This window comes from Nipponia nippon, unplaced genomic scaffold, assembly GCF_047370975.1.
Source record: "Nipponia nippon isolate SJK-2023a ecotype South Korea unplaced genomic scaffold, ASM4737097v1 scaffold_3, whole genome shotgun sequence".
Classification (NCBI taxonomy): domain Eukaryota; kingdom Metazoa; phylum Chordata; class Aves; order Pelecaniformes; family Threskiornithidae; genus Nipponia; species Nipponia nippon.
The window spans coordinates 2887680-2915419 of NW_028262347.1; the positions used below are offsets into that span (position 1 = coordinate 2887680).

At 43.0% G+C, this 27740-nt stretch overlaps 1 protein-coding gene across 1 annotated transcript in view; it reads right to left on the reverse strand.

The window, feature by feature from the left end:
* EXOC4 (exocyst complex component 4) overlaps window positions 1-27740 on the reverse strand; it is a 410988-nt gene that overhangs the window by 283651 nt on the left and 99597 nt on the right. Inside the window, exons 8-9 of the mRNA XM_009462605.2 lie at window positions 17970-18115; window positions 12994-13082 (exon numbers count right to left, since the gene is read on the reverse strand). Of these exons, the coding sequence (XP_009460880.1) occupies window positions 12994-13082; window positions 17970-18115 (235 nt within the window). The remainder of the gene's footprint in view (window positions 1-12993; window positions 13083-17969; window positions 18116-27740) is intronic.

The window sequence follows — 27740 nt, forward strand, 5'->3', positions numbered from 1 at the left end:
GGCAGGCAAAGCTACTAGCAAATTCATAGGGTTCAGGAGTAACCTTTAAGGCCTGGGAACCCACAGTCCAGCCTTCACTTCTGCGTAAGGAAATGACCTTGCCCAGGACATGTCCCAGAGGAAGAGCTGGCGCAGCTGACCACAAGGGTCATCCCATGGAGCCTGCGCACATCACACTACCGTTACCTGGCCAGAGATACACTTGGGTACAGTTTGAGGGGAAGGTATAGTTTTCTCACTACAAGGTTGTTCAGTGAATGGTTCTTCCGTGAATGCATCCAAGTTCAGACCTTTGAGGTCAGTCAAACAGGACTAACAACCAAAACGAGCTCCTATTAAAGATGTATCCTACATGCACACCGCGTCCTTCTACGACTTCTTCATCTGATGGACCTTGTAATAGAATTAAAACAATAAGACTCCTCTCCTGTACTCCAGAAATGCTACCACCTCATCCCTCTAGTCACTTGAAAGAACATGGGCACAACAGGGAAGACAGAAAGCAGAATTTCACCACTCCGATCCAAAAGCAATGAGGTTCATTTGCATTTGGTGCACTTGCCAGGTCCTTACAGGTGACACTGGCCTTGATCTGGGGAGCTGCTATGAAAAGAAAAAGACCAAACGACAAAGTGAAATGGGGAGGGTCCAAGAGGCCAGATCTTTAGTCAATCAACAGCAGAACAGGGACGCTTCTACACGAGTTATAGGTGCCAGGTCTTTACACTGTAACGTGTACAAGCAGCAGTCAACCTGCTATCCCAAACCGTTTGCTGCGATGCACACAGGCAGCCACGCACTCCTGAATGGATCATTTCATTCAAGCTCCAAAAACGATAACAAAAAACCAGGAGATTAGAGATTTAAAAGCCCACTGACAGGAGGCTTCAAAGCCCTGGTGCTTTTCACGGTCATTCCCTTTCTCCATCTCCAGCCTCCATAAAAATACCCTCTTCCCTATCCATTTACTCACATTATTATTGGCTGCAAAACCTTCTTCTATGATACTCTCCTCACCTGAAAAATATCCGTATTTCTGTCTTCTGATAATAAAATATTCTAATACCATACATGGTATATTAAGAAAAAAACTTCAACAACAATTTATGCACTTAGCCCAAAGAGCCCTTCAGAAACTGTTAGCCTTTGTATCTTCAGAACTCTAAATCACATAATTTTATTGATTAAAGTTACATCTTTATTCTACAGAAGGGAATCACCTTCTCGACACACATTTATCTCTCTAGAAAAGGCAGGGTATAATGGATACAACGAAAGCTGTTGCCATTTTTTTTTTTTTTTGCAATAATTTCTGAAATATCATACATGAACAGATATTTAGGATAGCGACACCACACCTTCAATTCATATGTCGGACAAAATGAATAGCAGCCAACATAAAACCAAATGTGTAATATTTTAATCCTTTAATTAGGTAAGAATTACTTTCTTCCCAACAGTTCTTCCTTATTAGGAAAACCTCAAGACATCTACAGATCCTCCAACTGTTATTCAAACTCTAAGCCACGAAAGTCTTTCAAGCATCTGGCGTGTTTTATGCTCCGTGGCAGTTTCGTTAGCTTCGAATTGAATGATTTATTACCATATAACCTAAGCGTCTGATGAGATTATGCTGCCAATTTGTGCCTTCTTCGCGAAGAGAAGTCTCCTCGAACCCAGGCTTTGGACTGGAACCCAGGCTTTGGACTGAATGTGGTGAATCTCAATTATAGGGTGACCTTTACAAGACAAGGGAAATGTTAATTCATGCTCACCTAAATGGCTTTAACCCTACTTGAAAGCAGGGCTTTCTAAAGCTGCTCACTACTCTGTCACTGTAAAGTTTCATTTCAACATTATCAAGATAAAAAACTCTTCAGTGCAAGAAACCCGCATATATCTATCCGTCAAAGCCAAAGGAGAAAATCCAAATGCTAATACAGCTGTCCCTGGTGCATTTTTTATGCTACTTGAAAAACAACGGATTCGCATTTTGAAGGGACTTTAAATATAGATTAGAGGCATTAGAATGACAGGGCCAGAGATTAAACACTTCTTTACCCACTGAACAGGTACAAGACAAGGCAAGAGCAACAGCTCCTGCCTCCGCACTCACCCTTAAGGTATGGTTTGTAATTTGCCATACCCTGTGATATCTCACTGCTTTCTGGAGACGTCTCAGCTCGGAGGGTATAACATTTGCAGAAAAGGCAAGAAGGCAGTTCAGTCTCCACAGACAATTCTGTTTGACTACTTTTTTTTTTTTTTTTTTAATTAGGATTAGCTACTCTATCAAACAGCAGAAATAAAAGCAATGTTTCAGCAATGTATTTATGGTCTTGCTAATTAAGTTGGTGAAAACAAAGAAATTACAGACAAGGGAACAGGAATTTGACCCACATTAAAAAATGGATCTGGACAAATTTCAGTACGAAAAGAAATAAGAACTTCCTCGAAAAATTCCAGATGTCAGCAAGATTTCAACATAAAACATAAGCACCTAAGAGCATCTTAGGACTCTACACCATTTAACAGGCCAGATTAAAAAAAAAAAGATATACAATGCCATCACAGCAATTTCAAAGTAAAGTAATCATTCTAGAAAGTATATATAGCATAAATCTCTTTCAAAAAGTATGTATCCTCTTGAAGGACATGTATTGCAGTTTTGGCTCCCCTGGTCGCTAAAGGTCCCAAAAGAAGAGGATTAACTGGCCAACCTTAGCTGGGTCGAATTCTGAGCCAGTTAATTGTATTTAGCTAATCTGCATTCCCACTGGATATTTTTTTCTTCATTTTACAGCCTAACTCTATGGTGTTGCTTAGCACTTAGCAACTGCCAAACCCTGATTAAAATGGCTGTAAACTATTATCATTAACAATAACAGAAGATAAGCGGAGGAATCTGAACCTGGGGTACCAAGGGTGCACCGGAATGCCCCGCTAGCAAACAAAAACCCAACACAGGAGCAACCTAAAATCATTACTTAAATGAGTCAAGGAAATGGCTCTGCACTAAATAACGTCCTAAGGAAAGCCAGAGCTCAGAAAGAGGATTTTGGCTTCAGGTGGTTAAAATTTTAGAAGGGACGGCAGTACCATCCGCTTAACAACCTACGGACACTTTTTCACTCTGTCAGGTTGTTGCAGCCCACTTCCACCAGTGCAGCAATGAATATTCCTCAAAGCACAGTAGACTGTCGGAAACCAGACCTGCTCATACCAAACTGAGAGAATCCTGATCCCAAACAGCAAGACAGAATAGCTTTAAATAAATGGTTTACTACTGAACTTTACACAAAAGCACAAATTCCAGGAGAGTGTGACGCCCTCATACGGAGAGAAAGGAAGAGCGTATTATTTCAGATCACAGCAAGAAGAGTACCTGTTCAACTGTGCTATAGTTATTTTATTGCTGGCTATACTGATGAAATGTTTCCACTGTCCTTCAGAAAAGCAAAGCATGATTTATCTCTTCCAGCCTGGGACACATCTAACGCACCGACACAGCACGGGCTGCTGCCTGGCACAGACTACCCCAGAACACCGTGTTTTGGGTGACAAGAGGGAAAAAGGAGAGAAGATACTCTCCAATTCAGGTAAGCCCCATTCCAGAGAGATGCTTCCTTCTATTCACCCCTGAATTCGGATCACTTAATGTTCACTTTGGTTAAATTACACCCAATTAGAAATTAAACACATGAAAACATACAGACTTATTTTAATGGCTATCAGGACTGGAACATCTCACTGAATCAAGCTGAGATGGCTCAGCACCTCCACAAGCCTAGTCCTCCCGAAAAAAAAAACTCCAGGAATTGATACAAAACAGGATATTATAGTTCACAGGCATAAACATTTCCTACCTATTCTGTTTTAATCTGCATAATATGAGATAATTCCACAATGTCTTTATTAATTCACCACAAAGCCCTCAAATTTTTTAGTAAATTTTTAAAAATGAGTACTTTTTTCAATGTGCTACCTGATATCAATAGGGGAGTGAAGCTTAGCACTAGGAGAGTCCTGAAGATGGATAATCCAAGGTTATGACAGAACTCATAACTGATTCCATCATCTTCAATTTTCAGTCTTTATTTGAGAAGCTCCTCCACTGATACAACACCTTGATGCCCTGGTATCTTTGTTTTTCATATTAAAAAAAAAAAAAGGACCACGCGGCACCTGACAGTCTGTGTAGTAGAGTATTAGAGGTCCTTGGGCAATGAAGTGAGGAGGACAGTGTATGGGGCCAAAGGCTAAAGCAACAGGAGCTTGAAGTCAAGACCGAGGACTTATTTAGAAGCCCTGAACAGAGACCTAAAACCAAATACCGAAATATTGCCATGGTTGAAGGTTGCAGAGCATTGCCAAGGCCACATCAGGGAGCAAAGCACAACTGAGGTGCACTGCCAGGCCTGCAAAAGGTCCAACCTGTGAAGATAAATTAAAGGTCCAAGCTAAGAGCGAGCTTCCTTAATAACGCGGCTGCTGCTGAAAAGGATGCAATAGCTGCGGGCACTGCCAGGTAAGACCCAGGACCAAGAACCTGGCCAACGTGGCTGCTAACAACAATTAACTTCACAGTATTTGCTCTCATGAACAATTTTGCTCAAAAACAAATAGTAATAAAAAGAATTGCGCCATCTTTTTAAAAAGCAGGCGGATGACGGCTGACTTCCCGCTCTCTTGCAGAGATGCTAACTGGCACTCTCCGAACTCGCAGCACTCAACAAATATTGACCAGCTATCAAAAATGACTCGTACCGCCTTAGCCTGCTCAAAGTCCCTGACACAAGCCAAAGAAGAGATTTCACAGCCCAAGCCCAACTTTCAACACCTTACACCTCCCTGAGAAGTGGAAAGGATTAAGTGGGAGATATTACCCCATCCCAAACCCTGAAGTGTCCTCTAGAAGCGACAGAGATGCCCTGCTGCTTTTTCACAGATCCCGACGGCTGGTGAAGGCCGCTAGATCATGTGAGAACTAATCCTTTCAGGTACATACACTGCACAAATCACGTATGTACCATGCTCAGTACAATGAAATGCAAACTTGGGTTAGTGCTTTTAAAAAACATTACCAGAATATGCAATCAGAAAGCCAGACATGCCCAGATGCTATCCAGAATAGTAGTGGTCTTTCTTTTTATTTTTGCTTGAAACCATGTTTTCCAGACAGCAGTTACATTCAATTTAACAAAAAAACCCTCAAGGCCCCTGCAGACTGTCTCCTGCCTCAGACACCAGCAATGGATCAAAAAAATTTGTTTAAAATACACACGGGCCACATACTGGCTTAAAGGAACCGAGACAGCAATCTGTCTATTGATATGATTGCATTGCCTCCTTCCCCTGGATACAAATATTTTGAATATTTAAAAAAAAACACTGAAGGATTCTCGAAAGACATCGATCGGAAAAGGTGGAGGAACCCCACGAAAGCAAGGAAAACCTGTTGCTGTAAATCAAATGCAAAGCGTGCTCTCACTAACGCCCGGACGGGGAAAGCTCTTTGCACAGCGAGGAGGGCACTGGCAGAGCAAAGGGTCTCTCCTGCTTCCATTTTTAGGTATCTTCCTCCTCTTTTTGCCTCCCTCTGAATTCGCCGGAGCTTTAATAACAATCTCAGAGGCAAAATCAAGAAACAAATTATTTTCTTACACATAATCCCCCTTTTGCTGTCAAGTGCCTGACCCCAGTTTGATAATCTCATTTCCTGAGAATCAAAATGCTGGAAATTTAAGCTTCCTAGAGTGTTAATTGCGGCCCTGCTCCATTGCTAATCAAAAAATTGGATGTTTTGCATGAAAATGTTGCTCTAATTAATTCTCAGTCATAAAGCGCCCCGGTTTTAATAACCCCTTCTTGATTGGATAGCCTTTGAAGAGACAGTGCAGCTAATCCGCTAAAGCAGAAAAACCACACGCAGAGGAAATAATAAGTGGGCTTACAAGGTCTGAACTAGATGATTGCATTAATACCGTCAAACCACAAAAAAGCGATTCTCTCCCCTCTCCTCCCCTCCCCAGCTCAAAGCGAACTGTGATGCTGCGCATCGCGGGGAGACAAAAGCGGCTGCGTGACAGGAGGTTCAGAACATCAAACCCTCTCCCCCTCCTCAGCATAACCAACTTGCTGATTCTTCAACTGGTTATTCCCCATCCTTTTCTAACGCGTATTTTTAACCGGGACTGTCCACTTGTCACAACGTCTCCTTTAACCAGACAAGAATTATATTGCTTCTCCCCCCACCCCTCGTTGCCTCTGACTGACAACATATTATCATACACATCTCTAAAAGGTGCTGAACCGAATTTTCATTATCCAAAACGTCAAGATTCATTTTTGTCACTGGCGAACACAGCTGGCTCCCTCCGGCAGCCCTTTGGTGAATCCAAATGGAACAAGGCACCTACAAATAACTGCATTTTCCCTGGACCTGCCCTTACATTGTGCCCTTGTCATATCGGATACCATTTGCCTCCGCTGCTATTTCTTGGCGGCAAAATCTTAATTAGCAGAGTTTCTCTTTGATTTCCTTAATTACTTAAAACCTTATGGTAAGAAATTTTCAGGCTTGGACTGAGAATAGATGAACAGCATACGGGCGAGTAACCCAAATCCACTCCCCAAACTTAAATTTGTATCATAGGGATGGTCAGGGCTCTCCATTTATCACCTGGCCAACAAGAAAGAAAACCTCAGATTTTCTACTTATAAGAAATAAAGTTAAAAAAATATTCGGTATCTATTGTCTCATTACAACAGACCTTTGTTTCACAGCCCGATTTCCCATCCTTTGCCAGAGCGGGACATGATCCACCTTTAGTTTTGTAGCCCTCCTACTGATTGACTGGGACCATGCTGGAGCATTTAAACTTGCAGGAACTGGGTAATTCTGAGCACCAACAGTTACGCCTGAGCCATTCAGCCAAGGTCCAAACTTCTAGTGACACCCACTGCAACCCAGGAGGTGAACGCCCGGCCAATATTAAGAGACATTCAGATAAGAAAGATAATGTTGCACATGGCAGCTGGCAAAAAAGAAATCTTATACATGATATATATAGCTGAACTACTGGCCAACTTGGAGATATTTGAGTGTTGCATATTTAGAATCCACAAGAGACTCCGGCATTAGATTTTAATTTTGGAGTTTAAAAATTAAATTTGTATAATGCTCTGCTACTCCCACCAAGAGAAAAGTAACTATGCGAGAATCCTGCATATTTAAAATCACCTCTGACAAATTAAACCTTAAGGAAAATGAAGCAAAGGGAACTTATACAAATTTTGTAAAATGTAAAAAGAAGCGTACCGCATCACAGGGATGTTCTGGACTGAAACTGCTTAAATAACTTCATAAAGAAATGCACAATTTTTGCTGTTTCAGTTCAGCACACAAAACATGGCCAGTAGTTGGGGGAACACTGCTTTGGGGCATGAATTTCATTCTTTGTTCGATTAAGGACTTTCTCTGTGAAGCCACTTAACTTTTTTCTGCCTTGCTTGTACAACAAGCACTGCCCTACCTTCCAGTGAAGCACAAGCTCATCTGCAAGACGCCCAGGATCAGAGAGGACACAATTTCTCCAAAAAAAAAAAAAACCCAACCAACCAAAAACAAATGAAAAGAAAAAACCCAAAGGCACAATGACAACACCAGAATATTTTCAATCCTCTTACATGGCACAAAAGCACTCGTAGGCAGCGGTTCCTCAAGGGGCACTGCCAGGCAGGGCAGCACGCACACGGCTGGGGACAGCAGCAGCCCCAGGGCTGCAGAGCCACCTCATTCAACGTACGTGTTGAATTGTGTCCAGTGTGCCCAAGCCACCATTTATATGAATATACATCAATACCATACCATATTCAGACTCAAACCAGTGCAACCTAAGAAGAGACTGAAAGGTGGCTCTGGGATTCTGACTCGAATTCTGCTCCCACCATCCTTCCCAGGAGGACACATTGCATACCACAGCTGGCACAGCTACAATCCAAATAAAATCCTACTCTACAAAGACGCTGAGAAGTTTAATTAATGCTGAAGTGCACTGAGCTTCCAGGGTGAAAGAAATAACAAGCCCAAATTTTAAGAGGTGCTGAGCAGCTGTGGAGTCCATTAACATCCATGAGAACAGCAGCTGCTCGGGAGCACTTAACATTTCATTCTTAAAAACGGCCCAGATGCACACCACCAGCAAAGCCGACCTTGACGTGAACTACCGGGGCCTGCTCGCGCACAGGTAACGGAGAAGCCGGATGCTGTTTTCCATGCTGATCAGCACCCTCGAGGCTGTTCAGATTTTCACAGCGTGTAAAAACGGCTTTTCCCATTTCTGCTGATGAACTAAATGGAGGCCACGGCTACCGTGAGCACAATATACAGCTACATCAATTCCCTGCGGCCAGAGGACTCTGCAACAATACCCGATGTATCTAGAAGGAGCCTATAACCGACATCACCTTTGACAAAGTAATACCGTGCTAGAAATTATCGGCCCACAGCGAGCAGCACGATGCACGGCTGCTGGTGAGACAGCTCGTACCCTCAGAGCTCTCCGACCCCCGGTCTTCTGAATCCGGCGCACACGAGGCTGTCACGAGTAAGGGAGAGCACTAGCTCAGACTCGGCACCTTCTGAAATAAAGATTATCCTCCACTGAGCTTTCCATTTTCAGTTATGGCTCCTTTCGCTTCTGTTGTTGGCTTGCATTTATTTATTTTTTATATTTTTTTTCCAATTGCCCGGCATCTCCAGAACCCAGCTCCTGCCACTGCCCCTTTGCCCCAGCTGCACAAAACGCAGACGTGGAAACCCCTGCAAGACAGACTTCACGGCACTTGTCCAAGGCAACTGTGCTGGCGAAGGCTGCTGGATCATGTAAAAACTAATCCTTTCAAGTACATACACTGCACAAATCACGTATGTACCATGCTCGGTACGATGAAATGAAAACTGGGGTTAGCGCTTTTAAAAACCATTACCAGAATACGCAATCAGAAAGCCAGACATGCACAGATACTATCCAGCATAGTAGTGGTCTTTCTCTTTATTTTTGCTTGAAACCCTGTTTTCCAGATACCAGTTACGTTCAGTTTAACAAAAAAACACCCTCAAGGCCCCTGCAGACGTCTCCTGCCTTACTGTGCAGCCCCAGTGACACCCTCCTACCATCTACCATCCCCTCCTGCAGTCCTTGACCTCCCTCAACGACAAGAAACCACATTTTTCTTTTATTCCCACGAAATCATTTGTAATTGAAGGCAGCGGTGGAATGAAATAAGGTGCACGCATGGGATTCATTCCACCAGTCAGTGACAAGAAACCACCTCTGCGGTGAAATACAGCACCATTTCAGCCTAGTTTCTGATGAAAGTAAGAGTTATCTGATCTTCTGTCTGTCCAGCTGGCTGTCCCATCCCCACAGCAACTGAGCGGGCGAGCCAATTTCTGCCAAACGTGGCAGAGGCATAGATCTTAAAAGCAGTAAATTCTTAGAGGTTTTGTGAAAACAGACAGCCACGCAGACGAAAGCAGGATAAACGTGTGCCTCCGCGGAAGGAGGAGCTGCAGCGAGGACGTGTTAGCTCTCCATGCTGTTGGACCAACCAGCCAGGCAGCAACCAGCGTGTTTGCTTCCACGGCCCAGGGCTGCTTGCTCGGTACGTACTTCGCTTGATCCAGCCATTGTACACAGTGCTTTTTGCTTAGTGTGCGGTTTGGGGACATAGGCACTGGTGGGTGCCACGAAGACAGAAGCGAGGGGGATGAAGCAAGTTTAGAGAGATGGTGAGAAGCGTGGCTAATGAAGGAAGGGCGTTAAGGGAGAAAAGGAGACACGTCTGAGATGAATGGGGCTTCAGTCATTCAGTTGCTCATAGAATAAACTTACTTGTTTTTAAAGTATACCCCCATTGTTTACGACAGTCTACAAAAAGAACATCATATCTGACAAAGGGCAGGAGGGCTCCGACAAGGAAAATGTAAACTGCCCAGCCAGCACGTGGCCAAGACGTGCTCTTGGGGAAAAAAAAGAAATGAGAAGCTTAATGATGATCATTACTTGTTTTGTACAGAAGAAACCACCTCTGACAGTACTTCCGACAACAACCTGGGGCACCACATCTATGTTAGTCTAGAAGGAGATATTTCATTTATGTACTTGCTTCCCCCCCCCCTTTTTAATGACAATTGTCAAACAACTTGCGTGTCCAACTTCAAGGGAAAAATACACGGCCTAAGTCTTCCTCCTCCAATTTCAGTGGAATAAGACACAAGTCTTAATCCTTCCATCTCTAAATCACTTACAGCAGGTCCCTTTCTCCCACTGAGGGATAATGTGTGCCTTATGCACTGCACTATTTCAGTCCAAATGAAAGAGGTTAATGACAAAGCATCACTCTGATCTTCACACATTTTAAGGCTATTTAAATAAAATTCTTATTTCAAAAAGTTGGCATGAGCCAAACTTTTGTAAGTTCTATTTTTTTTTTAATGCATATGTTTCTTTGAAGATCTTTTCAGGAAAAAGATTTCCTAACAAGCCACCCTCCCCCTGCTGCCACTGAAAAACCATCCCTGTGGATAAGGCTGTCAGGAAGAGAAACTGTGTGGTATTCACAGAAGAGTGTCACATGCCTGCCTTCCAGTAACCTGATTGAACAATTAAATTGTATTTCTCTTTAAAAGGGGTAAAAAAAAAAAAAAAAAAAATCAAAATGCAGATCTTGCTGTGGTCTGGGATTCGGGAAGATGAATGAGCTACCTAAAAGGGAACAGCAGCTTATAATAGAAAGAGAGGACAGTACATTTTTAACATAAAGTTCAAAGGGAAACTTTTCTTGATGGTTAAACTGCAAAGATTTCTCAGCAAAGTCATCTCATCTATTGTCCCTATTGACTCCCTACATTGACTTTTTGTCACCTATTGCATCACGTTCAAGCTTTTCCAATTCATCCAGAAAGGGCAATACAATCTTGTCCCTATCCACACTAATTCCTATATTTTGTCCTTTACTTCTTTGTCAGCTCGTAGGCTTTGTTCTTTCCAACCCCGCGCTAGCTCGGCAGCTGGAAGTCTGCACAGCTCTCTTCTGCATCCTCCTCTCTTAAAAACGTTCACCATCTCCCACTCATGACAAATGTTGCCTCAAGATTTGTCTTATATCAATAAGGAGTCACTCTTTCATGAAATCTGGCTGTGCCCATCGGTAACGAGTTCTGAACCCAGGGAAGGAGCTACTTAAAAACAAATCTTCAGTTCAGCCTAAGAGCAACAGTAGCCACAAAAACACCCAGATCTCAGCCACAAGGTACCTGGAAGAGGACACAGACGTGGAGTGAGTCAATAATGTTCTCTACTGCGTTTTTAAAACACCATGGAAAACTGGTTAGGTCAGGGTGTGGAGGCAACTGGGAATGACAGAAGGTAACAGGACTCATCCCAGAGAGACCTGGAATTTTTTGATGCAAGTGTTGCAGGCTCCCTGATGGCCCCATCTCTGCTCCAAACTTAGGGCTCACAAAAGCTTCAAAATTCTTGGCTTTGAACCCACGTTTGTCCCATGCAGTTTGTAACATAAAGGTATTAACTGTGGAGAAGTAACTGCTTAAATCCTACTGCCTGCTGGTATAAGAACACGATGGTACAATGTGACAGCTTACACTTCACAACATCCTACTGAGCTGGGTAACTTCTTCCAGTTAATCCTGGGCACGAGAGCATGGGACGGATTTTGAAGGTGAGAACCTGAGTCTCAAAAGGTGAAGAGCTGTAAGCTAAACACCTTCCAAATGTGTGTAAATGGTGATACCATAATTTAAAAGACAGGTATCTCCACTTTATTTTATTCCTATATGCTGTCAGCTCATGGTGTGGGCAACTGCCAACTTCTGTACATCTTTATCTCAGATTCTTCCTTCACAGTCCCTCCTGAAGCATCTGAATATTCACCATAAAGTGAATCATTATATCCTTAATCATTGATACTAAAATCATCTTTGTAGAGTCACCTAACTGAAGCATTCTGTCCGCAAGAACACTGTATGTTTCTCAAGGCTTCTTTTCACACTGTTGTGGGTTTAACGTGTCGCTGAGGACAACTAAGTTATAAAAGGAGGAAGGGAGCACAAAGTCATCCAAAAATTCTCCTGTAAATTACGAAACATCCTCTATTAAAAGCCAACTGAAAATTATCATGGGTACGATTTGAAGGAGAAATTCTACCCTTGACCATCACTGTAATACTTGAAGAGTATATATTATTTTCTGTTATGCTTAGCCTAGTAAAAAACTAGAATAGATGATTCAAAAGAATTTAGTCCTGCTATCCATTATCATGACAGCCTTAAGATCTTTCCCTGATTTTGCTCCCAAAACCAACACCTTTGTGAATTAGACCATTCAAGAAAAAAACAAGAAATGACGCCATGCTCGGAGGAGAGAACACCTCCCTGTGTATATACAGCACTTGCCACAAGCAATATAAACCAGCAAGAGGAGTCCAACTCTTCAAATTCACCGTTTTCAAACACTCTGCAACTCTTCAAGTGTTATACAAAAGACAAAGAATTGGTCACTTTAGTCCATACAACAGAAACTCGCAACTTCAAATATGAGATGGCTGAGCTTAGCTCCCAAAGCAATCCAGGGTAAGCATCACATTCAGCATACAATGTAAGGAAATAAACTGCAGATAAGGAAGCAGACGCTAGCTCCAAGTATCCAAACGCAGTGCTCACAGTGAGACTGTTTGCATTTCACCCACTGCTTTATCAGTATCTTTTAAGACCTCGACCTCTAGCTGAAAATGCAGAGGGAATAAAGAGAAACCCTGCTGCTTCACAACGTAATAAGAATAAACAAATGGAGCTTAAAAACTGGAGAGATTTAGACAGGGTATTAATACCCCGACGTAGCACGGACAGGATATTCAAGCTCTTGCAAAAGAGAATTATCCAAACTAGCACATTATCTATTTCCCCACCTTGAAGTTCTCCACTTCTGCTGTACAGTTCCCTTCTCTGCTCACGCAAATAGGCACTCATGCTAATGGCATGGGATGAGGACTCAAACCTGCAATTAAAAAAAAAAAATGCAGTCAGTTAGCCATCCACAGAAGCATCCTTGCTGTAAGCACCAGTCAGCTCCAAACAAAAAGGACTTCCCTGTGTGCTGGAGCAAAATTAGCAAGCACATTTTTCCTGTAAAACTCCATCACCGATGCACCGCATTCTGCCACCTCTGATCAAGCCAGGTCTACCAGCAGCCACCCGTGACACAGACCCGCCCACGACGCACAGAGCTGCTCCTCTGCTCTATCAGCTGGGAGCACCCAGACATTTAGGTAGGAATGGCCCCAAAAACTGGTAAAATCCCAAACAAAGCCATAGGCTAGCACCATCTAAATTGCTACCTGAGCTCTCTATAAAAATAGAAAACTAACATTCTCCTGGAAACTAGGGAGCAATAAATTACTAGGTATTTATCGTATGGCTCTAATACTCCACAAGGACCAATCCAAGTGGCAGAGAAATATTTTCCAACTACTGTAGCCCCATAAATATGATTTTTGCCATTGATAGTAAAAGGCCACAGACTGGGCACTGACATGACATCGCAGAGACTCAGGACGCCTCTGGGTTTGCCATGGCTGGAGCTGGGTGTCTCTGTGGTCAAAAGTGTCCCATGGCCAAGGGCCTTGTGCCCGACCTGCCTGAGCTCAGCGCTGGGGACACCCGGCATGGCCAAGGGCTGCCGCCCCGGGCAGGCACTGCCCAGCAAACACCAGCCCTTTGTGTGCCCCGACTGGTCACTAGGCAGCTCTGCCACTGGTGCTGGGGACCAGGGAGAAGGGAGGAGGCGGTGGGGACAAAGCATCTTCATCAAATAGCCAAAGCCCAAGGCTGGGGAGGAGCGGCTGGGGGAGCTGGGGGGGCTCAGCCTGGAGAAGAGGAGGCTGAGGGGAGCCCTCATCGCTCTCTGCAACTGCCTGAAAGGAGGCTGGAGCCGGGGGGGTCGGTCTCTTCTCCCCAGGAACAAGCAATGGGACGAGAGGGAACGGCCTCAAGCTGCGCCAGGGCAGGGGTTTGGGTTGAGTATTAGGAAAAACTTCTTCACCGAAAGGGCTGTCAGGCCCTGGCCCAGGCTGCCCAGGGCAGGGGCTGAGTCCCCATCCCTGGAGGGATTTAAAAGCCGGGGAGATGTGGTGCTGAGGGACATGGTTTAGTGGTGGGCTTGGCAGTGCTGGGTTAACGGTTGGACTTGATGATCTTAAGGGTCTTTTCCAACCTAAATGATTCTATGATTCTACAATTCTAAGACTTAGAGGGAAGGCATCTTTCACGAACATCAAACTCCTCAAGGTGAAGACCTCAAGACGCTGATGATTTGCTGTAACACCCCTTGCCCCCTCCCCAATCCTTCTGCTAAGGAAGACTGAATCAGCCTTCGTGCTGCCCAGAGGGACACTGGAAACACGAGTATCACACCAGAGAAAAGGGGCAAGCATTTACAAGCTTTCTTGTGCAACAGTGTTAAGGTTATTACTATTAATGAGGCTTTTCTACTTTAATTTGGACTGTGAGTGTTAGTATTATTGCAACTGAACTAATAACAATCTATCAAAATACAACAAACACTTAAGACTTTAATTAAATGAACAGTAAATTCTTGGCTCCGTATTTATGATGTGCTCCCTTTTGCCCCTACTGAGATATTAAGCATAACATTATCACCATGGCCCAGAGGTCTTCTCCAGGCATCAAAACCAGAAGCTTCAGGTCAAGGCAAACTCAGCAATAAACCTCAGTCTCTTCCTTGAGACAGCGACTCAGGTTATTCCTCAGAGCCCTGCACTGGCTTTTGCTGCGGGATCCCATCACATTCACTTCTCTCCCACAGCCATCCAGTTCCTACTTACACTTAACTCCTCGACTCCTGTAACTCCTTTCCCCATGCTGATCCTCCCACAGCAAATCTTTCGAAATATTTTTGTTTTACATAGAATTACACATAATTACAGCCAAGCCTGAGGCTAATGTATTGGGCGTTCAACATCTGCTTGTACAATTCCCTCCTTTCCCCCCAATGCCCAATTTCCACCTTGCAAATCTCATCTGTAGGGAGATGGCAACCTGAACGTTGCTCTTGGCTACCTTTTGGAGGAGAAGAAAGCCAGGTTTATGATGGCACGAACTATCTGAATTCCCAAAGTACCTCTCATCTGAAGTTTTCTTTTCTAAGCCAACATTAAGGAACTAAATACATTGTGTCTTTTTTTCTCTATTTTTTTTTTTAAATTACACTTATTTTAAAGATAGGGAAACAATGATTCAAAGTCTCTTCCAAATGCTATCTACTGATTTCCAGAGAGCAGGACACAACTCAGGAGTCCTCATTCTTCCCACTATTGCTAGAACACACAACTAGCAAAAGTACTTAGTATTTACAAAATTAGCTTACAGCAAGCTATCACAGGATGCGGCACAAACACCTGCATCCGTCCATGAGTAAAATGAGAGGTGGAGCCCTGCCCTAAGAGACTTCTGAAGTGAGGAATTAAATGCAGATATTCTGATGACAAGTGGAAGGCTCCTCTGATTTGGACAGAGCTAATGGAAAGGCAAGAAAAAGAGCCTTGCAGCCTGGCATGAAAAGCGCTGAAGATGGGAGAGGAGATAAGAATAACACTCCATCAAACATGTACATCCCTCAGCGGACTGAGAAATTCCATTTCAACGGAGATTTCCATAGATACAGTGACAGCTGACAGAAGACAGATAACCAAATAAGAGATCCCAATAAGTGCTGCTGTCACTGCGGTGCCAGCAATGACTTGGTGACAAGACCACAAGCGGTAAGAGACATGCTGCTCCTATGAGGTTACGCACCTTCACTTTAAACAATTATACCCACCTTCACTCTCTGCTGACAAACGAATATACAGCCTTAAACTGCTGTAGGTGAAACAGAGCATCCTTATTCCTCAAGCTTAAACGGTCCAAGCACACCCAAGAACAGACACAATATGAAAAGGTGAGCTGCCCTGTTTTGCTCCAATATATATCTGCAAGTCAGAGTAAATTCAAAGAGTGTAATTCTCAACCCAAACGGCCATGGGAATGTTTAAAAAAAAAAAGGGGCGGGGGGGGGGGGAATAACCATGGGTTGACAGGGGCAGGAGGCACCTCTGAAATCCTCTAGGCACCAGTTAACCTTCCAATAACATTAGATTACATGGACAGCTCATCCTGTGAGAGGCAAGAGAAGGCAGTGCAAAGACTTCCAGTTCTAACTGGGGCCTTAGGTGCCATGAGAATACAGCCACCCGATACACATGCCCATGGGGCAAAGCACGGCGAGTTCTGGATAATCACGAAATAAGTTTTAGCTGAAAAAAAAAACCAAACACCAAAAAACCCCAACAAACAATCTGTAAAGAGGATGCAGAACAAAACGCTCCCCTCCCACCTGCCCGAAATACCCGATTACTCTCAGCCTTTCCCATTACTGAAGTTCCTGCATTATTTCCCCACCACAAAACGATTCACCTCCAACCACAAATGAGGGGTTCTTTATTAAAAAAAAAAAAGACCATCCAGACTTCATGGATCCCCATCGCAGGCAAAATAAAGGGTGAAAACACCAGCTCACTTCCAATCGCCCCCCCTCCAGCAAATATTCCACTATATTTTTTTAACCTTGGACTCTCCCGACGCCGGAAAGCAGAGCCTCATAAGGCTAAGCACCGCTCAGATGGGCAATGAAAGACAGCCCAAGCCCTGCAGCAGCTCACAGTCCAGCGGGGTGCTGAGGACCCATCAGATACGCTGCTCCTGCTGCAGCTGAGCACAGTTTAAAAGGTCAATGCCTAAAGCTGCTGGTCCTCCCCACCACTGCTCTGCTCTGCCATTCCCTCGAATCTACCGTGAAACTTGCTTGTTCCCTCACCAACCGTTTTCGAACAACCTCATTGTAAAAAAATCATTTAAAAGAATATTTTGGCAGTACGGAGTTAGGGAGCAGCCACACACACGGTTATGCTGGCAGAGCTGAGGAAGCTGTGATCTTTGAACTTGGAGCACCTGCTGCCAAAACAGCACATTTTGGTATCCCCCAAAATCCTCAAGAGGCCAAAGAGAATGACCAGCACATGTCGTCACGGGAAGATATGGAAATTCAGCACAGCTCCCCTGAATCGAGGTATAATAACAAGACCATCTCTCCTCTCCTAACAGTGCTGCTCACCAACAACTCCTCCTCACTTCTTATCATAGAATCGTTAAGGTTGGAAAGGACCTCTGAGATCATCGAGTCCAACCATTAACCTAACTGCCTGGTCCACCTCTAAACCATGGCCCTAAGCACCACATCCACACGTTTTTTGAACACTTCCAGGGACTGTGATTGCCCCACTGCCCTGGGCAGGCTGTTCCAATGCCTAAATGTTCCTAATGCCTTATTCTTGCACATCAAATTTGTTCCCCAAAACCCTTCCCTTGGCCTCCTACCCTCTCACCCTCACTCTCCTCCCAACCACTTAATTCTTTTCACTCTGAACTCCGAATTACAGGAGTTAGCGAGAGGATTAACCACTTAGTCTATCTAGTAATTATACAGTTATCGCAATTTTCTTTGTCCAGCCTCCTTCATCGCTCTCTTTAACAGGTCCTGAATTTACCGTGGTCAAAGATAGGCGTAATGTATCACTGCATGCTTTGCGGCAGCTTGTATAATGGGATCCCAGTCCCGAGATGAGCCCTGGAAAGAGCTACACTCTAAAAACCCGTGATAAATCCGTAACAGAGATCTTACCGAGGCTTCAGCTCTGGGCATTAAACCTCCATCTCAAAACTTACACTCCTCTCACACTGTGAAACTGCGATTAGCAGCCAGTGTTGTGCAGTGCTTTACGGACCAAAGACAGCTTAGGCACAGCTTTAACGTCGTCCCAGCACTTACTTGAACAAAGGGTTTTTAGGTCTTTGCGGTTTCTTCTTTGCGAAGAACGCTGCAAATTCTCTCCCAGAGCTGGCGTAGCTAAGCTGGGTGGACGGCTCCGAGGCAGTGCGAGTGTTCTTCATATCCAGGTACTCTGTCAGCAGCATCTGCCAACAGAAGGAAGGGGAACTCAGCGTTCGAAATAAAACAGCATTATAACGTAACTTGAATGTCTAGGATCTTTGGGTCCTCTGTAAGCCTAGAAAATTAATAAAAATCTCAAAATTTCTAATTAAGAGAAACCTAGCTTTATTTTCGGAAATATGATCCTAGTGACTTATATGCCACTGTCGCTAATTTGGTAAAAGCCTATTTGCAAGAAGTCCCCACTCCTCCCCAAACTGGTTCTAGCAGCAGGAGCAACAGGGAGATGGTGGGTGGGTGGCTGGCTGGCCTTTCCAGACTGATTACATACCACAGCTCTTAAAAACATAAAGGTTAGCAATATTGATCTGTTCAGTTACAAAAGCGTATTTTGTATATTTTCTATATATTTATATGTAGAAATATAAAACATCCATGTGCGTGTTCGGGTGCATGTGCTGCAGGTCACGTATGCAGTTGGAAAAAATCCTGGGAATGCTGCAAAAATTGCCCTTTAATAGCTCCCAAACCAAACATGCTTCTTTTATCACTGAAAATAGGAATTCCCACAGCCATCAGTTCTGCCAAGGTAGTTTAGGACTGATGCTCCTCTAGGCCAGTACACTCAGTAAGGGGTTGGGGGGTCCCTTTTTGAGACCAAGGTCCCCTTTGTGAAACCCTTGAAGCCCTGAGTGGTGGCCCCATATTTGATGCTGTTTAAGGAACTCCGCATTGCAGAAGCAGAAGCAGATTCCAAGTCATTCACTTTTCATTTTCTTGTGACTGAAGATGAAAAGAAACCCCTTAAAAATTAACTTTTGTCAGTGCATTCAGAAAGTCTCTATTTATTTTCAGAAAACTCTGCCTACTCGGAGGCTATTAGTAACGTGTTCCATTTTAATAATTAGCTAGTCAAAGCCCATCAAAGAGACTTGTCTGTAATGAAAGGAATACATCAGTACTGTGCTGTCTAAGTTTAAACAAATTACATAGGAATAAATATCTAGGCAAATGGTATCATGCCCCTAATTAGAAACAATTCAGGATAGCGTGGGGAAAAAAAATAATACAAACACAAAGAAACTTCAACTCCTAAAACATCTCAATTAAAACTTTACCTGAGTACAAGCTTTTAAAATGCATGCTTATTGTTACGAGTAAAAATAATCACTGTGCTAATTTTTAACAGTAATTTACCAAATCCGTTTGTATTCGCCTATTTGCATTTCATCTTCTCTACTTGAATTAACAACGGTAAAATCACCACAAAAATGTAATTAAACCCTCAAACTTAATCAAGTTTAAAAAAAAATGAAAAAACACGTGGCAATTTGTTCTCCTGTTATGGATGAAACCTATTTATAATGGATTCCACGACTCTGGTGTCACTTTATATCCAGGACTAGGGAATGTAAAGCGTGTAATACAGTACTTGGCTCCAAGATTACAATAAGCCAACTGAGGTTTGAGCTAGGAACACAATGAATTATCCCGGTTGGTTAAAAAGTGAAATAGAGAAATAAAAGATGAGTTTGTAGTTAGATATTCAGAACAGTTCTGAAAATGCCACAGATTAGGAAAAAGAAGAGTAAATTGTTAATTTATGGTATTACAAGATAGGCCGGGCAGGACGCCTAGACGCAAGGCTCTGAAAAAGTAAAAAGCTGTAAAAGAAGTGAAAATCGCTGGTTTTGATAACTATTCTCAAAGTTCATCTTTAAGGTATAAAATCCAGGCACAGCAGAAACCGTGCTAGACAGATGAAGGCTCTTTCTGCTCCAGTGCCCGGTATTCAACAGTTACACAAATTCTTCAGAACGAAGTAATTAAGTGTAAGCGTGGCTGAGCAGTTACAATACACAGCCAAGGGGGAGAGAAGTTAAGACAGAAGAGATCTTCCATGCACAGCATGTTTGGCTTATAACTGCAGATATAAACCCTTATAATTTTTAAGCACTGTGATTAACACGTAGGCCAGTCTGAAAACCTTGCCTGTATTTGCCCCAGAAAACAGCCTGAAGTTTTCATTTCTCATTGCACTGTGCAACGCATGGCCTTCACCCAATGTCATCGGCCTCAATTTATTCCCTACATCTGGACAGTCAAAGTTACACAGTTGTTCTGCTCTCATAGTCCTCGTAGAGGATCTTAATAAGTATCATACTTGATGTTAGTAGTTGTGGCCTGGCCGTGTACTTATTAAAAGCCACAGCAAGCTAGAACTTTAAAATCCACTTAAAAGAAAAGAAAAACCAGACATTTTCCTGCCTATCTAAGCGAACAGGAGCTTTCCTTAACCAACAAAGTAAGGGATTTCATGAGTTGGTCCCATAACACCTGATTAGTAGTTGCTAAGCCATCAATCAAAAACCTTGTTAGACATTAATCACATGGACGTACAGCAAGATTTATGAGTGACTGTAAAGTTTGCAACATCCCATTCATCTATAACAAGGACTTTGACTTTCTGTTCAATGGTGGAATTCTGCCATCCATGTAGTATATTTACATCAATGTCAAACCAATAAAGCCGTACATAAAGCAAGAGAACAAAGCACTCTTTCTCCAACCGCTCTTTGGAAATGAAAATTAATATAAAATGTTTTATTAAAAAAGCAATATTTATGGATTTGGAGACTTAATTAAATTCTCAAATTTCGAAAGGTCATATCAGTATGCGTAGCCTATCACGTTGATCTGATAACAGCTTGCACTACACTGTCTTTCTGAACTGCAACGGGGCAAGAACAAACCTGCTTCCGTGTCTGACTGCTGCTTGCACTTGCTGCGACTCTCCAGAGCCAGGTTTTTATTCTTTGGCTGAGCCCTACGAGAAGTTGTGTAAGTCGTTATGTCTTATCATGCTCAAGATTGACCTATGAACAAAGCATAGGCAATAAAACACACCTGGCCACAGGGTGACAGCTAAATTCATTCATTATTTGTACCTCTTGTGAGGTTTTAGATAGGAGGCCTGAGCTCTGAATAAGCTCTATTCCATCAATTAAAAGCTGTAAATAGGTGTTTCACATCCTCCTGTACTCTGAATTAAGATGGATGCTGCAGTGTGAACAGTTTGCTCCATCAGAAAACCATGACAGTTTCAAACTCTGCACCATCACCACTGATCTCCATTATGCCTTCATATATTTAGAGGGGTCCAGAAAATGAAGTGAAAACTAACACTACGCCATGAATTTTGCAAGGGTAAATGGGATGACCAGGTAATTACTGGCCTCTCCACCTCATATTGATCAGGGACAAAATCACAGAACAGATGATAGAAGACTCTATTAAAAAAGAATTAAGGGAGAATAATAGAATTCATGTCCAGTGACATGGATTTACAGAACACAAATCTTGGCTAACCGGTATTCTTATGATGATGACAAATTTAGCTTTAAATAAACAGAGAGAGATAAAGTTATATCTCCACCAAGGATCTGACAAAAGCCAAAACACTAAAAGTCAACACAGCATCTCCTAAAAGGAAAACGGGCAGGCACATGACGAGATCCTTAACATAAAATTAGAAATGAGGGAACCACCGATATTGGATTTTGCAAGGTCCTAGAAATCTTAAGTCCTCTTTTCCTTTTGTCCTCTGTATTCCAAGGGAAACACAAGACTATTCCAGAACCCTTCTCTTTTGTTGGAGAGAAATCTTCTAATTTCCAGCCTAAGTTTGGTCCATCTTCATTTTTAAAACAACAGTAATTAGAAGAAGCTTAATCAGACAATGACAGCACATACAAGAGCGGCTGCAGCAACCCCTTTCTGCACTGAATGGACCAGAACTTTTCCCATTTCAAGTTCCTACGAAAATAATGACTACAGAAGGTTTGTAAATTATAATGTTTGGGGGGAAAAATGGTAAATAATAAAGTGAACACACCAGTAACAGAATAATGTATTTTTTATTATTATTATTTTTCGTAATATAATTAATCTACCATAAGAATTTCAATGTCAGCAGAGGTAAATCTCTACATCTAGGGAAAAAATATGAAAGTCACAATCTATAGGATTATTGTGTAAAGCTGTGACTCTAGCAAATTTGGGAATATTGAAGATAATCAACAGCAGAGAAGGCGCCACTGTAACGATGGGTATTAATTAGCTAATTGGAAATGGCTATATAAAGCAGAGAGCTTTGTCAGAAGTAAAAGTTTACAGCATCGCTCTGTATCAGTCTCGCATCTGGAATGCCAGATGAAACCCTGGCATTCACAAACAAAGACAGATTAGGGAAAAAGCAGGTGCAAGGGTGCACAAAAGAAGCCTGGAAGTTATTAAAAGGCTGGAAGGCACGACTTCTAGCAAAACACCGAGAAGCCATGAGCTCAGTCTTGTTAGCTTAGCGAAGAGAAGGCTAAGAGGTTACTGGATCAGTCTGCAGGCACGCAACACAGAGGGCACAGAACTGATGAAAAAAATCCTCACTAATGAATTTTTTAAAAAAATCCAAAGGCTGGAAAGTTGAAGCTGGACAGGCTTTGACGAATGGTTAGGCATACATTTCCAGAGCATAATTAACCACTTACATCAAAGGTTACACTGTATTGTCTGTCACTGGATTTTTTTAGTTCCCCCAGTCAAGACTGGATGCCTTTCTAAAGCACGTGCCCTCCTTCAAACAGGAATTAATTCAAGAAAGCACCATAGCTTGTTTTACACAGAGGTCAGACGAGAAGATCACAACAGCTCCTTATAATCCGGGGATCTTAATAGAGCCGTCGCATCATCCAGTGCCAGCTCTCAGGCTCCTGCACGAAGGAACCATTAGTGTTCAAAGTCCTATTGCTGCACAGCACCTTTAGTTACCTTTTCGAGTTGCTACAGGAAATAAAAACAGCTACTGGTAATGTTTGTGTTTGGTGAACGGGTTGGCGCTAGTGGAAACGCCTCACCCAGGCCCGTCTTTGGCAACCACTGGGCATGAAACTACAAATGAAGGCCACCTTGCTCGTGCTTTGAGGAAACCGTCAGAGTCAAAAACCCTACAGAAATAATTCTCTCACCGTCTGAGAATGTCTCTAGTATTTTGCTATGCAGTACTGGCAACTGAAAATGAGATTTGTTTTCAGCTTATTGCTCTGACACACTGGGCAGCTACAGAAACGTCGGCTTTTCAGCGGTCCTGACGCACTGTGGACGACTCCTGGGTCGTATCAGCCTCTGAGGCGGCTTTGCAGTTACGTTTCAGTTAGACCTAGCAGGGGGAATCAGAAGCTGAGATTACAAAGCAGAAGAGAGATTTCCTAATGGGATTTCAATGAGGAAAGTTGGTTAAAAACAGAACAGCAGATTCACATTATCCTACATCCCCTAGTTCGATGGGGTTGCATGGAAATGCCCGGTGACAGCAAACCATGGTGCATGCATGAAGGAAAGGCACAACATTCCTGAGAGATGATGATATCCAGCTACAGATGATTTCAGGGGCAATAAAAGCAACTGAAAATGAATCCTGGAAAGAAAAAAAAAAAAAAGAGCTGGGAGTTCAAGTAGGATGCACTACTGTGACATGCACTTACTTCTTTGTAAACATATGAAATGAGGCGTCGTTCTTGAAGCTCTGGAGACGGGAGGTAACTACTAGCAAAGTGCCAGAATAAGGCAAGAAAAGCAGTGGCACTCTATGTGAGACAGTAGCCTATAGCTAATTGCCCAGTAATTTGCTATATCAAAATTCTTAATAATTAAAATGCTGCAGTAATTGTGGAATTTAACCAAAAAAAAAAAAAAAAGGTAATAGTTAATTGAATTCTAAGAGCACTGAGCTTTCTGTGTAAGTCGTACCACGTTAAGAACAGGAGCCGAATGCACACATGGCAAATACGACAAAGGACAAAGCAATAAGGTGGGTCTGAAAGAACAAAAACAATTTCTAGGTGCCGTGAATCCTGTTTAATGATGCACAACCTGCTTTATCTAATCCTCCTGTTGCCCGTGAAATTAATTTAACTGAAACATAATAATAAAAACCCTTCCAGAATTAATTCTCCCAAGGCATCGCCCAATTCCATTATTGTACAAGAAGCAAGAATTCCTTTTGTTTTTCATTTTTGGGAAAAAGTAGAAAATAACCCCAGAACTATTTAGATAATACAATCATTGCCAGCACTACTACATTCATTATCAACGCTAATTGTCAGTTAGCACAACTATTACTGTAGCCCTGTGCATGTGCACCTACCTCCGGGGAGGAAGGCAGGGAGGGAACAAACCTCATAACTACTTTAAAAACACAACTTCTTAAAAGCAGTTTTAATTGGCAATGAATCGTACACCTGCTTGGATCGCTTCGGAGAGTTTCAAACCAGAACCTTTTCATTTCACAAACTTTTGATAACAGCGCATGGACTTTATAACCTTAGCACCACAGGCTCTGAGTCTTCTTGGTGTACGGATGAGCTGAAGTCACTTGAGACATATATAGTAACATAATGGATTTCACAGTTGATAGCACAGCAAAAGGAGAAGCCGCTATGTGCTGCCACAGCCGTCACCATCAGGCTGCAGGTTCATAAAATCATAGAATCGTTAAGGTTGGAAAAGACCTTCAAGAGCATCAAGTCCAACTGTTAACCTGTCACTGCCAAGTCCACCACTAAACCATGTCCTCGAGCACCACATCTGTCCGTCCTTTAAATACCTACAGGGATGGAGACTCAACCACTGCCCTGGGCAGCCTGTTCCAATGCTTGACCACCCTTTCAGTGACGAAGTTTTTTCTAATATCCAACCTAAACCTGCCCTGGCGCAGCTTGAGGCCGTTCCCTCTCGTCCCATCGCTTGTTACTTGGGAGAAGAGACCGATCCCCACCTGGCTCCAGCCTCCTTTCAGGCAGTTGTAGAGAACAATAAGGTCTCCCCTCAGCCTCTTCTTCTCCAGACTAAACAACCCCAGCTCCCTCAGCCGCTCCTCATAAGACTTGTGCTCCAGACCCTTCACCAGCTTCGTTGCCCTCCTCTGGCCACGCTCCAGACCCTCCATGGCCTTCTTGGAGTGAGGGGCCCAACACTGAACACAGTACTCGAGGGGCGGCCTCACCAGTGCCCAGTACAGGGGCACCATCACCTCCCTGCTCCTGCTGGCCACACTATTCCTGATACAGGCCAGGATGCCATTGGCCCTCTCGGCCACCTGAGCACACTGCTGGCTCATGTTCAGGCGGCTCATGTTCATTCTAGAATCATAAAATCGTTAAGGTTGGAAAGGACCTCTGAGATCATCGAGTCCAACCCGTTAGCCTAACTGCCTGGTCCACCTCTAAACCATGTCCCTAGGTTCCTCGAACCAGCCAGCACTGGCCAGCACCCATTTCATTTTGCCCCTCTTTGTGCAAGCTGCCCCAACAGCTTACACATCTATCGGGAAAGGGACTTTGGTTCCGTAACAAACGCCCAACGTAACAATTCGAAGAGCAGTGTTCTCTGCTAATGTTCGCTAATTAACCCTCTGACGTATCAACACCCCTGTGACATATCATTAGCCGACTGAACAGATTTCCAGTGGAACCCTGGTCCCGCTGCAAGCACGGAGACAAACAGCGCTGACGGGGACAGGGCGAGGTTTGCACCCACTGACGTCCTCAACCACTGAGAGATGGTGCCTTGCCGCTGACAAACACACGTGATAAAAGGCCTCTTACCGTTACTAACTTCACCCCGCTCCCCTGCGCGGCATCAATATTAGAAGTTTCATCTTAACTTATACTTGTGGCTCAGAAAATAAGTAGCTAAAAGAGAAAGCTGCTGAGAGACTGAGGTAACCTTATCTTCTGCGAGATGTGAGCAGGCACGCGATGCTGAAAGAGGGCTGCCTCTTTTCCAGGTCCTCAAGGGGAGCTTTGCAATTGCTTTCTAACTTTAGTGGCTTTAATAACCATATAACCAACAGTCTGGTACTAGCTCATACAAAGGTACATGATGAAGGTCATCTCCAGTTTAGTGATGTATAAAGTTTTAAGAGATTTTCACTGGAATTTAGTCATCTGGCCTTCATAAAGGAGAACAGGAGCTGGGATGTCTTTTTTTCCAGCTTTCCCAGCAGTTCTGCTGGTTTGTTTATTTATTTATTTTAACAAAAGAGGACCAAATATCGATGACAAATTTATTTAAGCTACCAATAGTCAACTTGAATAACTGGGTCATAAAACAAAGGGACAGCATTTAATTTTCTCCAGGCACATCAGCTGTTCTGCAAATACAGATCATGCTAGCAGAAATTATCCAAGTAACAAGGCCGCTTGCTCGTTTTAGTATCAGGCCCTTATCACCAAAACAAAACAAAAAAACCCAGAATGAAGGTGGGCGGCACGGGGAGTCAGTTGGGATTATTCATTTCTTCCAAAGAAAATCCACGTTCGGATGCATGTTTCCGTAGTAAAGCAGGCGTTCCATCTGCACGACGACAACTGGAAACGGCGAGACCGACGCATTTACACAGCTTGGAGGGGTTTGGTTGAATATTGCACAATGCTTCGGGAAAAAAAAAATAAATATTTTCGCAATTTTTGACAAGTAAACACAAAAATTTGGGTTGACCTCTGCGCAGTAATTTGTAATTGCTAGGACTGTTTGATGACTACATAAAAACATATGTGTATGTGTATAAATACACGTGTGTATTTGCATATATATATATATATACGCATATGCACACATACAGGTATCTTTAGCACATGGTTCTTCTGATATGATTGATGAGAACTTGTAAAATACTTATGGTCTGGTACGATCCAGAGGATGGATAACCAGCCAACTGTATTCTAAAATGGAGCAAAAAGCAATGAACTTCATCAGAAAGGCATAATTACCACCTGCTTCAGAGACGGCACAAAATGAAGTCTTTTCCTGCAAGACGAAAACACGCTGTCTTTCAGTTTGACTGGACTTTCTTTTGTTCGTGTAGCACATAAAAAGGTCAAGGAGGAGCGTAAGAGTTGAACAGGTAACGGAGTGCAGATTTCTGCTCTGCAATTATAATTTAGCTAAGCTTCACTGGTTCTGCACATTTTGGAGGTGGGGAGGAGACAGTTAGAAACTTATGTTTATAACTGAAGTAAAGCTAAACATTATTAAATCACAAAGAAAGGGGATATATTCACTCACATTTAGTGTCTGCTATACACCCACCTTTCAGAGCATCCTCTGTCTCAGGGAAGAAACGTGCAATTCTAAAGCAGAGGAAAAACAGCGCTGCGCTTAACCCAACTGATCTGAGCTTCTGCTGCTCCAACTGGCACATACAATACAGCAGCAGCAAAGGGAGGAAAAGGCAACATGCTGTTTAAATACCAACCATGTTAACTCATGGATAATACAGCACACTTCATGTATTTCATGCCTTCAGCTAATTGCTTAAGACATCCTGCTATAGTGTAGATGGTAACAGTAGTGTGCCCTCAGTCTTCATTAAATGCCAGATCTTAATAACAGACTCCAAAAGGGCTTTAATTGCATTTACTTGCAGCTCCTGAACTTTAAAAGTTGTTAATCAGATTTCTATGTAAATGGAATGACGATTAAAGGTTAAGTACAGGTTTCTGAAATTTCAGCAGTTGAAGACGTATTGCCCTTAACAGGAAAGAGAAACTACCAGCCTTGACAGGAACTAAACATCTTAATTAAATACTCAGA